General features: G+C 41.1%; 1 protein-coding gene across 1 annotated transcript in view; it reads left to right on the forward strand.

Annotated features, from left to right (window-relative positions):
- The first annotated feature begins 517 nt into the window (after positions 1-517).
- Positions 518-15,524, forward strand: part of LOC115197979 (immunoglobulin kappa light chain) — a 28,179-nt gene continuing 13,172 nt past the window's right edge. Inside the window, exon 1 of the mRNA XM_029759639.1 lies at positions 518-536. Within this exon, the coding sequence (XP_029615499.1) occupies positions 518-536 (19 nt within the window). The remainder of the gene's footprint in view (positions 537-15,524) is intronic.

Below are 15,524 nucleotides of genomic sequence, written 5' to 3' on the forward strand. Positions count from 1 at the left end.
TGTTGCGCAAATATTTTTGTTCAGTATAATTGGGGTGGGGCAGAGTAAAAGTCATTTGAGGGTTTGGGGGGTGAAATATCCATAGGGGGAACAGCAGGTAAGTTAAGTGACCATTGAGGGGGTGGGGAGAAATGTTCATAGGGGGAGTAGTGGGGGGGAGCAGATAGCTGACCATTTAAAGACAGAGGGGACACAAACTAAGAAGTCTTAAGACAATGACAACAGAAGTTGATCATGAAAATGTGACGAGAACAATCTTCTGTCCACATCCCTAGCCTTCAAGATCCAGGTGCTTATGAGGAATTAAGGTCTGAATCTCACCCCACATTTGTCACTTTTACATCCTCCCCTCCCAACCCTCAACATTTCCACCTCTCTCACCCTTGCTCTCAGTCCTAGAATGAGTTGGGTCCTCTGCCTGGAGCTCAGCAGCTCTGGAACCATCTCTGTCACCAAAGTAACAAATTCCTCCAGCTTCCCATACTGCATCACATGCCGCTGCTCAGCCACTTGCCACATGGATGCTGACATCAAGCGTATTGGTGGAACCAGGAGACACAAGGAGCATAGAGGGAGATTGAGACCTGTCATGAAAACGAAAGGGAGGAATTTGTTAACATAACTTAAGCCATCAAATTAATACAGACCCTTGCAACGAGACAGACCTTTTATGAGACTCCTGGTTTCCACAAATCCAGGACGAAGACCGTATAGCCAAGCTAAGGTTGGTCAAAAATTCTCTGTGCTACACCACAACAGTACCTATCCTGTAACTCCCAGTAACGGATACCAAAAAGATCTTTGGTTAAATTACATTATCTGGTATAACAATCTGTAGCTAAGTTGAACTAAGTTCATGAGGCATGTATAAATTATATTCTTTAAGAATAAATGGGTATACGTAGACATTTAATTTAAAATTACTGAAAATGGATGAAGGGGCGATTCCGCTGTAAACATTTACAAGTTTGGACATCAGAGCATGGCACTGGAGAGCGCAGTACAATACAGCACAGTAGAATAAAGTTTAGTACAGTGAAGTATAGTAAATTTCAGTACAGTACAATATACTGTACTCTACTTTTCTTTACTATATTGTACTGTAGTCTTCTCACTGTACAGTACTCAGTATTGTACTCTGCTCTACACTGTACTGTACTATCCATTTGTTCCAATCCAGTCCGTCAGTGTACGTTATCATCAAGGTCAGGGTGGACTGACCAAATATCAACTACTTTTCAACGTCCATGGACGTCCAGTGTTGGTTGGTACTCAGTGGGATAGGATGCTTGTTACAGTAAATGGAAAGAGAGGGGACTCATGGGTAGGTGTCAGTAAGAGCTGGGAGAGATGACATTAACTGGAGAGTGAGAAAAGGAGAGGTGTTGTCCAGAGTCATGACTGTTCTAAGACAACAAACAATAAAAAATAAAAACTGTTATCTGAACATAACAGTACGCCAGTGGGAGGTCAGTAGCAGGTGACCCAACTGTGCTTTGTGACTATTATGATTTCCCATTGTAGCCAATTCAGTTGCAGTAATTCTGTTACTGATTTTGGGGTAATTTCATACCAATTTGGTAATAGAATTACACGTTTTAATCACTTAATAATTAATGAACACATTTTATATCTGTAAAATCACTATAACTAATTGGTAAGTCTACCATTACTTGTTACTTCAGTGAACTTTCATTAATTTTGGTAACAGAATTACAAGGCAATATTTCTTAAACTTACAGAAGTTAAATAATTTATTCAAAACTAAAAATGTTGCCATTAGTTGGTAGGGGTCTTTACGTCAACATTATTGTGTTTTGATGTATTTCTAATAGTTTCCTGGTAGGCTAGATGTTTTCTAAGACACATTTTCTAAGATCCCTTCAGTTTATCCAGAAATCAAAGTATTTACTTAGGACTCATATTTAAGATAGAAAATTGTTGAAAAATGTGTCTATCACGCCTTAATTTCCAAAAAAGATAGACTCTTAGCTTTCATTTGACACTGAAATTGATATGCTCCTAATAACGTAACATGTTGGTGCGCATGTGTCCATTTCGATGGAAATGCCCTGAAGCAATCGCAGACCTTTTATGTCGCAACACTTTCAGGTGTTGACTCCACTATGGCTTTTACCCAGTTAGTGCATGTCTAACGTTAGGTAGCTAGCTAACTTGGAGGCTGGTAACGTTAGTTAAACATTTTATTGTGTGACGGCATTTCATGAGTCTTCAAAATAAAAGTCTCCCGTGTTGTTTATAACTAAGAGACCACATCCTGTCGTTTCCAACGGGGGGAGAAATTGGCATAGTGGGCAGAACAAGCAAGGAGGTGAGCAGAGCCAAGCACGAGCACGAGCTAGAGAGATCCAGTTCTAGTTAATTTGCATATTTCCGTTTGGTGAGGTGCGTGTGTGCAATAACTCAATTCGCCTTGTCACTTCTAAACAACGTGTTTTTTATTTTGGAAAAGGGTAAAGTCTACAAAACTCTGTTCGTAAAATATTATAGTTTTGGGAACAGAAAAATGTATTGAGATCAAATGTTTCATCGATGAGAAAATGTGCAGAATTTCGGCCAAAATCGATCTCGTTTCCATGTTCTCCCACTACCGGCCACTGGAAACGCCAAGCGGATGCTTCACATTTATACATCTGGTGAAATATCTGTCCCATTGTGGCTTGATCGAGTACCGCTATGGATGGAAGTGACATAAAATCATCATACCAAGTTCCCTAAGCAAACATGACTGCTCAAGAAAACCAAGGCCACTTGCACTTTCCCTTCAATAAAATGTTTGAAATGAATGTGAAAAAAGTTTGAGGACCAAATTCGTCGTTTCAACAAAAGATACAACTGTTGGTCAATATGTAGCGGAATTCTCAGTCAGGGGCGCTAACGTTCCGTTTCCGTTGTGTCCCTGACAAAAACAGAACGTTAGCGCCCCCTGACGGAGCTTGTGGTTAGATCTAAGTCTGACCAGAGATACAATATCTTAGGTCTGACTATGTACTGTACGAGTTTGAAGCTGGTTCACTGGCTGGCCATGCAGGCAGGCAGGATGGTATGTTATGATAAGGACACCGATCATGTGGGAGCTTATACATGACCTTGGATGGGATACGCATTATGGTGGTAGGAAGGAAGGTCTAATCCTGCCACAAGGGTAAAGACAGGCACAAAGGGGAAGCAGAAGAGCAAAAATAAATAAATATAGAAATGGATGTGTATTGATGTGTATACAGGGCTAATCTGTAAAAGAGACCTTGGTCTCAGCATGACTCCTTGTCAAAATAAAGGTAAAAATAAACAGTTATATGCACTTTGGCTAAATTGTTTAACATGACCACACAATGCAATACGGTTCCATATACTGGTGTAATGTAAATTAAAACTGCCCTTGTCTATATTTGTTTATTTGATTTATTTCACCTTTATTTAACCAGGTTGGCCAGTTGAGAACAAGTTCTCATTTACAACTGCGACCTGGCCAAGATAAAGCAAAGCAGTGCGACAAAAACAACAACACAGAGTTACACATAAACAATCGTACAGTCAATAACACAATATAAAAATCTATGTACAGTGTGTGCAAATGTAGAAGAGTAGGGAGGTAGGCAATAAATAGGCCCGAGAGGCAAAAATAATTACAATTTAGTATTAACACTGGAGTGATAGATGTGCAGATGGGGATGAGGTAGTTGGGTGGGCTATTTACAGATTGGCTGTGTACAGGTACAGTGATCGGTAAGCTGCTCTGACAGCTGATGCTTAGAGTTAGAGAGGGAGATATAAGACATTATATGAGGTACAATATTGAATTGTGTCTAGAAGACTCTAGTTCTAGTACTTGTCAGGGTGCAGGGTGTATTTTTCAATAGTCTATCTTCTCTCCATGTTTGTCTTAGCTTGAAGACCACTCGGATCACTCTTCTAAAAAGCTGCTGTCTGTCACATACCAAAGCAAATATCACTGAGTTATAACATGAGATGCACCAGCTATTTTCTGCTTCCCTCTAGTGGTCAGATACAGTAACGACGCTTGGTTAGTTTTGAGGTACTAGACTGGTTTGGCTATTGTGGGGAGTGTATGAGAAAAATAAGTATATGCAGTGGTCTAAATTACATACGTTTAAATACTTTCAAGTACTACTTAAGTCGTTTTTTGGGGTATCTGTACTGCACTATTCATATTTTTGACAACTTTTATTTTTACTTCACTACATTCCTAAAGAAAATTTGGTACTTTTTACACCATATATTTGAATTTTGAACGATTAGCAGGACAGGAAAATGGTCTAATTGACATACTTATCAAGAGAACATCCCCGGTCATCCCAACTGCCTCTGATCTGGCGGACTCACTAAACACATTCTTCTATTAAGGCATCTTTACTTTTACTCAAGTATGACAATTAGGTACTTTTCCACAACTGAGTATATGCAAATAATAAAATACTTTGGGGGAAAAGTTATACCTACAGTATTTGATAGGAGTTATGGGTTTTACTTTTTTTGGTCATCATGACAATATTGTCACGGTTGACCTCCTCTACTGACCAGTGTTCCATGGCACTGTCTCCCCTTCAGCACCTGCAGTAGGTCCCAAACTATAGTTTTGGCAAGTCGGTTAGGACATCTACTTTGTGCATGACACAAGTGTTTTTTCCAACAATTGTTTACAGACAGATTATTTCATATATAATTCACTGTATCACAATTCCAGTGGGTCAGAAGTTTACATACACTAAATTGATTGTGCCTTTGGAAATTTCCAGAAAATGATATCATGGCTTTAGAAGCTTCTGATAGGCTAATTGACATCATTTGAGTCAATTGGAGGTGTACCTGTAGATGTATTTCAAGGCCTACCTTCAAACTCAGTGCCTCTTTGCTTGACATCATGGGAAAATCAAAAGAAATCAGCCAAGACCTCAGAAGAAAAATTGTAGACCTCCACAAGTCTGGTTCATCCTTGGTAGCAATTTCCAAACGCCTGAAGGCACCACGTTCATCTGTACAAACAATAGTACGCACGTATAAACACCATGGGACCACACAGCCGTCATACTGCTCAGGAAGGAGACGCATTCTGTCTCCTAGAGATGAACGTACTTTGGTGCGAAAAGTGCAAATCAATTCCAAAAACAGGTATAAAAGTATCTATATCCACAGTAAAACGAGTCCTATATCCACATAACCTGAAAGGCCGCTCAGCAAGGAAGAAGCCACTGCTCCAAAACCGCCACAAAAAAGCCAGAATACGGTTTGCAACTGCACATGAGGACAAAGATCGTACTTTTTGGAGAAATGTCCCCTGGTCTGATGAAACAAATAGAACTGTTTGGAGGAAAAAGTCAGGAAGTTAAGCAAATCAATTTATACCATTTTTTGTTATAACGTTTTTCTGGATTTTTTTGTTGTTATTCTGTCTCTCACTGTTCAAATAAACCTACCATTAAAATTATAGACTGATCATTTCTTTGTCAGTGGGTAAACGTACAAAATCAGCAGGGGATCAAATACTTTTTTCCCTCACTGTAGATGGCCATTTCTTCCCTGTCCTCAGTGATTCTCTCCTGTGATTCTCTCCTGTGATTCTCTCCACAGAACAAAGGGCCAGGATGTAGTTTATAACCCAGCCCTAGCCTGTAGTTGACCAATTAGAATTCCTTGCAAAAAAACTGGGCCAATGGCCAAATAACAAGTATCCTATTTCAGAAGACATATTCCTTCCATGTCTCTGACCCATTGCTAATTAACTCCCTATGACAGAAAAAACACTATTTCCTTTGATCATCAGTACTCTATTGACCTCTCGTTCTCTGTCTCTGCGTTGTGTATTTATCTTCAAAATATTCTTACATTCAAAACATAGGACTATCAATCGCTAATGTATTATGCTAGTACTTCAGTACTATAGTCCCTATTGTACTATACAAGTACTTCATTCCTGTCAGTCCCTATTGTATTATACTAGTTACTTCATTCCTATCAGACCCTATTGTATTATACTAGCACTAAAGCACTATCAGTCCCTATTGTATTATACTAGTATTTCAGCACTATCAATCACTATTGTATTATACTAGTATTTCAGCACTATCAATCACTATTGTATTATACTAGTATTTCAGCACTATCAATCACTATTGTATTGTACTAATACTTCAGCACTATCAGTCACTATTGTATTATACTAGTACTTCGGTACTATCGGTCCCTATTGTATTATACTAGTACTTCAGTACTATCAGTCCCTATTGTATTTTGACACCCGAGTGGCACAGTAGTCTAAGGCACTGCATCTCCGTGCAAGAGGCGTCACTGCAGTATCTGGTTCAAATCCAGGCTGCATCACATCTGGCTGTGATTGGGAGTCCCATAGGGTGGTGCACAATTGACCCAGCTTTGGCTGGGGTAGGCCTTCATTGTAAATAAGAATTTGTTCTTAATCGACTTGCCTAGTTAAATAAAAATACTAGTACTTCAGTACTATCAGGGTGGTACTGAGAGTGCTCTGCAGGAAGGTTCTCACTCTTGTGTGAAGGAGGTTTTGGTACGGAGACTTCACCAGAATGAATCACTGTGGTGGACTTTTGGAAGCGGCACAAAATTGGTGCTGAAAAGAAACTAACATTTTGTATTTCTCTCCTAAAACTAAATGTAATCATGCTGTTGAACAACGTTATGAGATGTTATCATCTTCTCCAGTTGAAGACTTTGAGGTTATATATTTTTAGAGATTTCTGTGGACAGATTGGTCGGTTTTTAGAAGGCAGAGTCACAGAAGTGAGAGAATTGTTCACATAGTGTCACGGGTGTCGTAGGGATTGGACCAAAACGCAGCGGGAATATGTATACTCATCTTCTTTTTTATTGAAGAAGGAAAACAAAAATAAACACGTATACAAAAACAACAACGAAACAGTCCTGTAAGGCTACTAGGCTATACAAAGAACAACTACCCACAAAAACCCCATGAAAAACACCCCTACTAAATAGGACCTTCAATTAGAGGCAACGAGGAACAGCTGCCTCCAATTGAAGGACAAAACAATAAACTAGACATAGAAATAGAAAAACTAGAAAATAGAACATAGAAATACAAAACATAGAAAACAACCCAAAAACCCCGACAACACAAAACAAACACACCCTGCCACGTCCTGACCAAACTACAATAACAAATAACCCCTTATACTGGTCAGGACGTGACAGTACCCCCTCAAAGGTGCAGACCCCGGAAGCACCTCACACAAAAAATAAACACAAAAAAATAAACCCCAAAACAAAAAAATAATCCTAACGGAAGGGAGGGTGGCCACCGTCACCGACGGTTCTTGTGCTACACCCCCCACCTCCCCAACATCCTACTACGGAGGTGGCTCAGGCTCCGGCCTTACTCCCCAACCTAACCTGTCCACCCCCGCTAAATGCTTAATATATTTTACCCCTCCGAAAGTCTCTGGGCTATGGCGCATCACTGAAGACCTCGGGCTGATGCGCGTCGCTGGAGACCTCGGGCTGATGCGCGTCGCTGGAGACCTCGGACTGGAGGGCGACTCTGGGAGCTCCGGACTGGAGGGCGACTCTGGGAGCTCCGGACTGGAGGGCGACTCTGGGAGCTCCGGACTGGAGGGCGTCTCTGTCGGTTCCGGACTGTGGGCCGTCTCTGTCGGTTCCGGACTGTGGGCCGTCTCTGTCGGTTCCGGACTGTGGGCCGTCTCTGTCGGTTCTGGACAGTGGGCCGTCTCTGTCGGTTCCGGACTGTGGGCCGTCTCTGTCGGCTCCAGACTGTGGGCCGTCTCTGCCGGCTCCGGAATGTGGGCAGTCTCTGCTGGCTCCGGACTGTGGGCCATCTCTGCTGGCTCCGGACTGTGGGCCGTCTCTGCTGGCTCCGGACTGTGGGCCATCTCTAGACAGGGCACTATCGCCGGAAGCTCTGGACGGGGCACTGTCGCCGGACACTCTGGACGGGGCACTGTCGCCGGACACTCTGGATGGAGCACTGCTGCCGGACACTCTGGACGGTGCACTGTTGCCGGACAATCTGGACGGGGTACTGTTGCCGGACACTCTGGACGGGGCAATGTTGCCGGACACTCTGGACGGGGCACTGCTGCCGGACACTCTGGACGGGGCACTGTTGCCGGACACTCTGGACGGGGCACTGTTGCCGGACACTCTGGACGGGGCACTGTTGCCGGACACTCTGGACGGGCACTGTCGTCGGAAGCTCTGGACGGGGAATGCGCACTGAAGGCCTGATGCGTGGGGCTGGCTTAAGAGGTGCTAGACTAGGGACACCACTTCCGCCGAAGTTGGTCCCTCTCCTTGTTCAGGCAGTGTTCCGCAGTCGACGTCACCGACCTTCTAGCCATCGCTGATCCATTTTTCATTTTCCATTGGTTTTGTTGTCACGTCCTTACCTTAGAAAGCTTTTATTTTCTATGGTAGAGTAGGTCAGGGCATGACAGGGGTTTTTGTCTAGTTTTGTCTAGTCTCCTAGTGTTAGAGTGGTAGTAGTAACTGACCTTCTATTCCCCTAATATTATACTATAGAAGTAGAAATTGATCCTCTCCTCTCCTAATGTTATAGAGTAGTAGTAGTAACTGACCCTCTCCTCTCCTAATGTTATAGAGTAGTAGTAGTAACTGACCCTCTCCTCTCCTAATGTTATAGAGTAGTAGTAGTAACTGACCCTCTCCTCTCCTAATGTTATAGAGTAGTAGTAGTAGTAACAGACCCTCTCCTCTCCTAATGTTATAGAGTAGTAGTAGTAACTGACCCTCGCCTCTCCTAATATTATAGAGTAGTAGTAGTAGTAACAGACCCTCTCCTCTCCTAATGTTATAGAGTAGTAGTAGTAACTGACTCTCTCCTCTCCTAATGTTATAGAGTAGTAGTAGTAACTGACACTCTCCTCTCCTAATGTTATAGAGTAGTAGTAGTAGTAGTAGCTGACCCTCTCCTCTCCTAATGTTATAGAGTAGTAGTAGAAACTGACCCTCTCCTCTCCTAATGTTATAGAGTAGTAGTAGTAGTAGTAGCTGACCCTCTCCTCTCCTAATGTTATAGAGTAGTAGTAGTAACTGATTCTCTCCTCTCCTAATGTTATAGAGTAGTAGTAGTAACTGACCCTCTCCTCTCCTAATGTTATAGAGTAGTAGTAGTAGTAACTGACCCTCTCCTCTCCTAATGTTATAGAGTAGTAGTAGTAGCTGACCCTCTCCTCTCCTAATGTTATAGAGTAGTAGTAGTAACTGACCCTCACCTCTCCTAATGTTATAGAGTAGTAGTAGTAACTGACCCTCTCCTCTCCTAATGTTATAGAGTAGTAGTAGTAGTAACTGACCCTCTCCTCTCCTAATGTTATAGAGTAGTAGTAGTAACTGACACTCTCCTCTCCTAATGTTATAGAGTAGTAGTAGTAACTGACCCTCTCCTCTCCTAATGTTATAGAGTAGTAGTAGTAACTGACCCTCTCCTCTCCTAATGTTATAGAGTAGTAGTAGTAGTAACTGACCCTCTCCTCTCCTAATGTTATAGAGTAGTAGTAGTAACTGACACTCTCCTCTCCTAATGTTATAGAGTAGTAGTAGTAACTGACATTCTCCTCTCTTAATGTTATAGAGTAGTAGTAGTAACTGACATTCTCCTCTCCTAATGTTATAGAGTAGTAGTAGTAACTGACCCTCTCTTCTCCTAATGTTATAGAGTAGTAGTAGTAGTAACTGACCCTCTCCTCTCCTAATGTTATAGAGTAGTAGTAGTAACTGACACTCTCCTCTCCTAATGTTATAGAGTAGTAGTAGTAACTGACCCTCTCCTCTCCTAATGTTATAGAGTAGTAGTAGTAACTGACCCTCTCCTCTCCTAATGTTATAGAGTAGTAGTGGTAGTAACTGATCCTCTCCTCTCCTAATGTTATAGAGTAGTAGTAGTAACTGGCCCTCTCATCTCCTAATGTTATAGAGTAGTAGTAGTAACTTACCCTCTCCTCTCCTAATGTTATAGAGTAGTAGTAGTGACTGACCCTCTCCTCTCCTAATGTTATAGAGTAGTAGTAGTAACTGACCCTCTCCTCTCCTAATGTTATAGAGTAGTAGTAGTAACTGACTCTCTCCTCTCCTAATGTTATAGAGTAGTAGTAGTAACTGACCCTCTCCTCTCCTAATGTTATAGAGTAGTAGTAGTAACTGACCCTCTCCTCTCCTAATGTTATAGAGTAGTAGTAGTAACTGACCCTCTCCTCTCCTAATGTTATAGAGTAGTAGTAGTAACTGACCCTCTCCTCTCCTAATGTTATAGAGTAGTAGTAGTAACTGCCCCTCTCCTCTCCTAATGTTATAGTGTAGTAGTAGTAACTGACCCTCTCCTCTCCTAATGTTATAGAGTAGTAGTAGTAGTAACTGACCCTCTCCTCTCCTAATGTTATAGAGTAGTAGTAGTAACTGACCCTCTCCTCTCCTAATGTTATAGAGTAGTAGTAGTAGTAGTAACTGACCCTCTCCTCTCCTAATGTTATAGAGTAGTAGTAGTAGTAACTGACCCTCTCCTCTCCTAATGTTATAGAGTAGTAGTAACTGACCCTCTCCTCTCCTAATGTTATAGAGTAGTAGTAACTGACCCTCTCCTCTCCTAATGTTAAAGAGTAGTGGTAGTAACTGACCCTCTCCTCTCCTAATGTTATAGAGTAGTAGTAGTAGTAGTAACTGACCCTCTCCTCTCCTAATGTTATAGAGTAGTAGTAACTGACCCTCTCCTCTCCTAATGTTATAGAGTAGTAGTAACTGACCCTCTCCTCTCCTAATGTTATAGAGTAGTAGTAGTAACTGACCCTCTCCTCTCCTAATGTTATAGAGTAGTAGTAGTAACAGACCATCTCCTCTCCTAATGTTATAGAGTAGTAGTAGTGACTGACATTCTCCTCTCCTAATGTTATAGAGTAGTAGTAGTAACTGACATTCTCCTCTCCTAATGTTATAGAGTAGTAGTAGTAGTAACTGATCCTCTCCTCTCCTAATGTTATAGAGTAGTAGTAGTAACTGACCCTCTCCTCTCCTAATGTTATAGAGTAGTAGTAGTAACTGACCCTCTCCGCTCCTAATGTTATAGAGTAGTAGTAGTAACTGACTCTCTCCTCTCCTAATGTTATAGAGTAGTAGTAACTGACCCTCTCCTCTCCTAATGTTATAGAGTAGTAGTAGTAACTGACCCTCTCCTCTCCTAATGTTATAGAGTAGTAGTAGTAACTGACCCTCTCCTCTCCTAATGTTATAGAGTAGTAGTAGTAGCTGACCCTCTCCTCTCCTAATGTTTTAGAGTAGTAGTAGTAACTGACTCTCTCCTCTCCTAATGTTATAGAGTAGTAGTAGTAGTAACTGACTCTCTCCTCTCCTAATGTTATAGAGTAGTAGTAGTAGTAACTGACCCTCTCCTCTCCTAATGTTATAGAGTAGTAGTAGTAGTAACTGACTCTCTCCTCTCCTAATGTTATAGAGTAGTAGTAGTAGTAACTGACCCTCTCCTCTCCTAATGTTATAGAGTAGTAGTAGTAGTAGTAACTGAATCTCTCCTCTCCTAATGTTATAGAGTAGTAGTAGTAGTAACTGACCCTCTCCTCTCCTAATGTTATATAGTAGTAGTAGTAGTAACTGACCCTCTCCTCTCCTAATGTTATAGAGTAGTAGTAGTAACTGACACTCTCCTCTCCTAATGTTATAGAGTAGTAGTAGTAACTGACCCTCTCGTCTCCTAATGTTATAGACTAGTAGTAGTAGTAACTGGCCCTCTCCTCTCCTAATGTTATAGAGTAGTAGTAGTAGTAACTGACACTCTCCTCTCCTAATGTTATAGAGTAGTAGTAGTAGTAACTGACCCTCTCCTCTCCTAATGTTATAGAGTAGTAGTAGTAACTGACACTCTCCTCTCCTAATGTTATAGAGTAGTAGTAGTAACTGACCCTCTCCTCTCCTAATGTTATAGAGTAGTAGTAGTAGTAACTGACACTCTCCTCTGCTAATGTTATAGAGTAGTAGTAGTAACTGACATTCTCCTCTCTTAATGTTATAGAGTAGTAGTAGTAACTGACTCTCTCCTCTCCTAATGTTGTAGAGTAGTAGTAGTAACTGACCCTCTCCTCTCCTAATGTTATAGAGTAGTAATAGTAGTAACTGACCCTCTCCTCTCCTAATGTAGTAGTAACTGACACTCTCCTCTCCTAATGTTGTAGAGTAGTAGTAGTAACTGACCCTCTCCTCTCCTAATGTTATAGAGTAGTAGTAGTAGTAACTGACCCTCTCCTCTCCTAATGTAGTAGTAACTGACACTCTCCTCTCCTAATGTTATAGAGTAGTAGTAGTAACTGACCCTCTCCTCTCCTAATGTTATAGAGTAGTAGTAGTAACTGACCGTCTCCTCTCCTAATGTTATAGAGTAGTAGTAGTAACTGACTCTCTCCTCTCCTAATGTTATAGAGTAGTAGTAGTAACTGACTCTCTCCTCTCCAAATATTATAGAGTAGTAGTAGTAGTAACTGACCCTCTCCTCTCCTAATGTTATAGAGTAGTAGTAGTAACTGACACTCTCCTCTCCTAATGTTATAGAGTAGTAGTAGTAACTGACATTCTCCTCTCTTAATGTTATAGAGTAGTAGTAGTAACTGACATTCTCCTCTCCTAATGTTATAGAGTAGTAGTAGTAACTGACCCTCTCTTCTCCTAATGTTATAGAGTAGTAGTAGTAGTAACTGACACTCTCCTCTCCTAATGTTATAGAGTAGTAGTAGTAACTGACACTCTCCTCTCCTATGTTATAGAGTAGTAGTAGTAACTGACCCTCTCCTCTCCTAATGTTATAGAGTAGTAGTAGTAACTGACCCTCTCCTCTCCTAATGTTATAGAGTAGTAGTGGTAGTAACTGATCCTCTCCTCTCCTAATGTTATAGAGTAGTAGTAGTAACTGGCCCTCTCATCTCCTAATGTTATAGAGTAGTAGTAGTAACTTACCCTCTCCTCTCCTAATGTTATAGAGTAGTAGTAGTGACTGACCCTCTCCTCTCCTAATGTTATAGAGTAGTAGTAGTAACTGACCCTCTCCTCTCCTAATGTTATAGAGTAGTAGTAGTAACTGACTCTCTCCTCTCCTAATGTTATAGAGTAGTAGTAGTAACTGACCCTCTCCTCTCCTAATGTTATAGAGTAGTAGTAGTAACTGACCCTCTCCTCTCCTAATGTTATAGAGTAGTAGTAGTAACTGACCCTCTCCTCTCCTAATGTTATAGAGTAGTAGTAGTAACTGACCCTCTCCTCTCCTAATGTTATAGAGTAGTAGTAGTAACTGCCCCTCTCCTCTCCTAATGTTATAGTGTAGTAGTAGTAACTGACCCTCTCCTCTCCTAATGTTATAGAGTAGTAGTAGTAGTAACTGACCCTCTCCTCTCCTAATGTTATAGAGTAGTAGTAGTAACTGACCCTCTCCTCTCCTAATGTTATAGAGTAGTAGTAGTAGTAGTAACTGACCCTCTCCTCTCCTAATGTTATAGAGTAGTAGTAGTAGTAACTGACCCTCTCCTCTCCTAATGTTATAGAGTAGTAGTAACTGACCCTCTCCTCTCCTAATGTTATAGAGTAGTAGTAACTGACCCTCTCCTCTCCTAATGTTAAAGAGTAGTGGTAGTAACTGACCCTCTCCTCTCCTAATGTTATAGAGTAGTAGTAGTAGTAGTAACTGACCCTCTCCTCTCCTAATTTTATAGAGTAGTAGTAACTGACCCTCTCCTCTCCTAATGTTATAGAGTAGTAGTAACTGACCCTCTCCTCTCCTAATGTTATAGAGTAGTAGTAGTAACTGACCCTCTCCTCTCCTAATGTTATAGAGTAGTAGTAGTAACAGACCATCTCCTCTCCTAATGTTATAGAGTAGTAGTAGTGACTGACATTCTCCTCTCCTAATGTTATAGAGTAGTAGTAGTAACTGACATTCTCCTCTCCTAATGTTATAGAGTAGTAGTAGTAGTAACTGATCCTCTCCTCTCCTAATGTTATAGAGTAGTAGTAGTAACTGACCCTCTCCTCTCCTAATGTTATAGAGTAGTAGTAGTAGTAACTGACCCTCTCCGCTCCTAATGTTATAGAGTAGTAGTAGTAACTGACTCTCTCCTCTCCTAATGTTATAGAGTAGTAGTAACTGACCCTCTCCTCTCCTAATGTTATAGAGTAGTAGTAGTAACTGACCCTCTCCTCTCCTAATGTTATAGAGTAGTAGTAGTAACTGACCCTCTCCTTCCTAATGTTATAGAGTAGTAGTAGTAGCTGACCCTCTCCTCTCCTAATGTTTTAGAGTAGTAGTAGTAACTGACTCTCTCCTCTCCTAATGTTATAGAGTAGTAGTAGTAGTAACTGACTCTCTCCTCTCCTAATTTTATAGAGTAGTAGTAGTAGTAACTGACCCTCTCCTCTCCTAATGTTATAGAGTAGTAGTAGTAGTAACTGACTCTCTCCCTCCTAATGTTATAGAGTAGTAGTAGTAGTAACTGACCCTCTCCTCTCCTAATGTTATAGAGTAGTAGTAGTAGTAGTAACTGACTCTCTCCTCTCCTAATGTTATAGAGTAGTAGTAGTAGTAACTGACCCTCTCCTCTCCTAATGTTATATAGTAGTAGTAGTAGTAACTGACCCTCTCCTCTCCTAATGTTATAGAGTAGTAGTAGTAACTGACACTCTCCTCTCCTAATGTTATAGAGTAGTAGTAGTAACTGACCCTCTCCTCTCCTAATGTTATAGACTAGTAGTAGTAGTAACTGACCCTCTCCTCTCCTAATGTTATAGAGTAGTAGTAGTAGTAACTGACACTCTCCTCTCCTAATGTTATAGAGTAGTAGTAGTAGTAACTGACCCTCTCCTCTCCTAATGTTTATAGAGTAGTAGTAGTAACTGACACTCTCCTCTCCTAATGTTTATAGAGTAGTAGTAGTAACTGACCCTCTCCTCTCCTAATGTTATAGAGTAGTAGTAGTAGTAACTGCACTCTCCTCTGCTAATGTTATAGAGTAGTAGTAGTAACTGACATTCTCCTCTCTTAATGTTATAGAGTAGTAGTAGTAACTGACTCTCTCCTCTCCTAATGTTGTAGAGTAGTAGTAGTAACTGACCTCTCCTCTCCTAATGTTATAGAGTAGTAGTAGTAGTAAACTGACCCTCTCCTCTCCTAATGTAGTAGTAATGACACTCTCTCTCCTAATGTTGTGTAGAGTAGTAGTAGTAACTGACCCTCTCCTCTCCTACTGTTATAGCAAGTTAGTAGTCGTCGTAACTGCCCCTCTCCTCTCTCTAATGTAGTAGTAATGACACTCTCTCTCCTAATGTTATAGAGTAGTAGTAGTAACTGACCTCTCCTCTCCTAATGTAGAGTAGTATGTATGACCGTCTCCTCTCCTAATGTTATAGAGTAGTAGTAGTAACTGACTCTCTCCTCTCCTAATGTTATAGAGTAGAGTAGTAGTAACTGACTCTCTCCT

The sequence above is a fragment of the Salmo trutta genome, chromosome 8 (genome assembly GCF_901001165.1).
Source record: "Salmo trutta chromosome 8, fSalTru1.1, whole genome shotgun sequence".
Lineage (NCBI taxonomy): Eukaryota > Metazoa > Chordata > Actinopteri > Salmoniformes > Salmonidae > Salmo > Salmo trutta.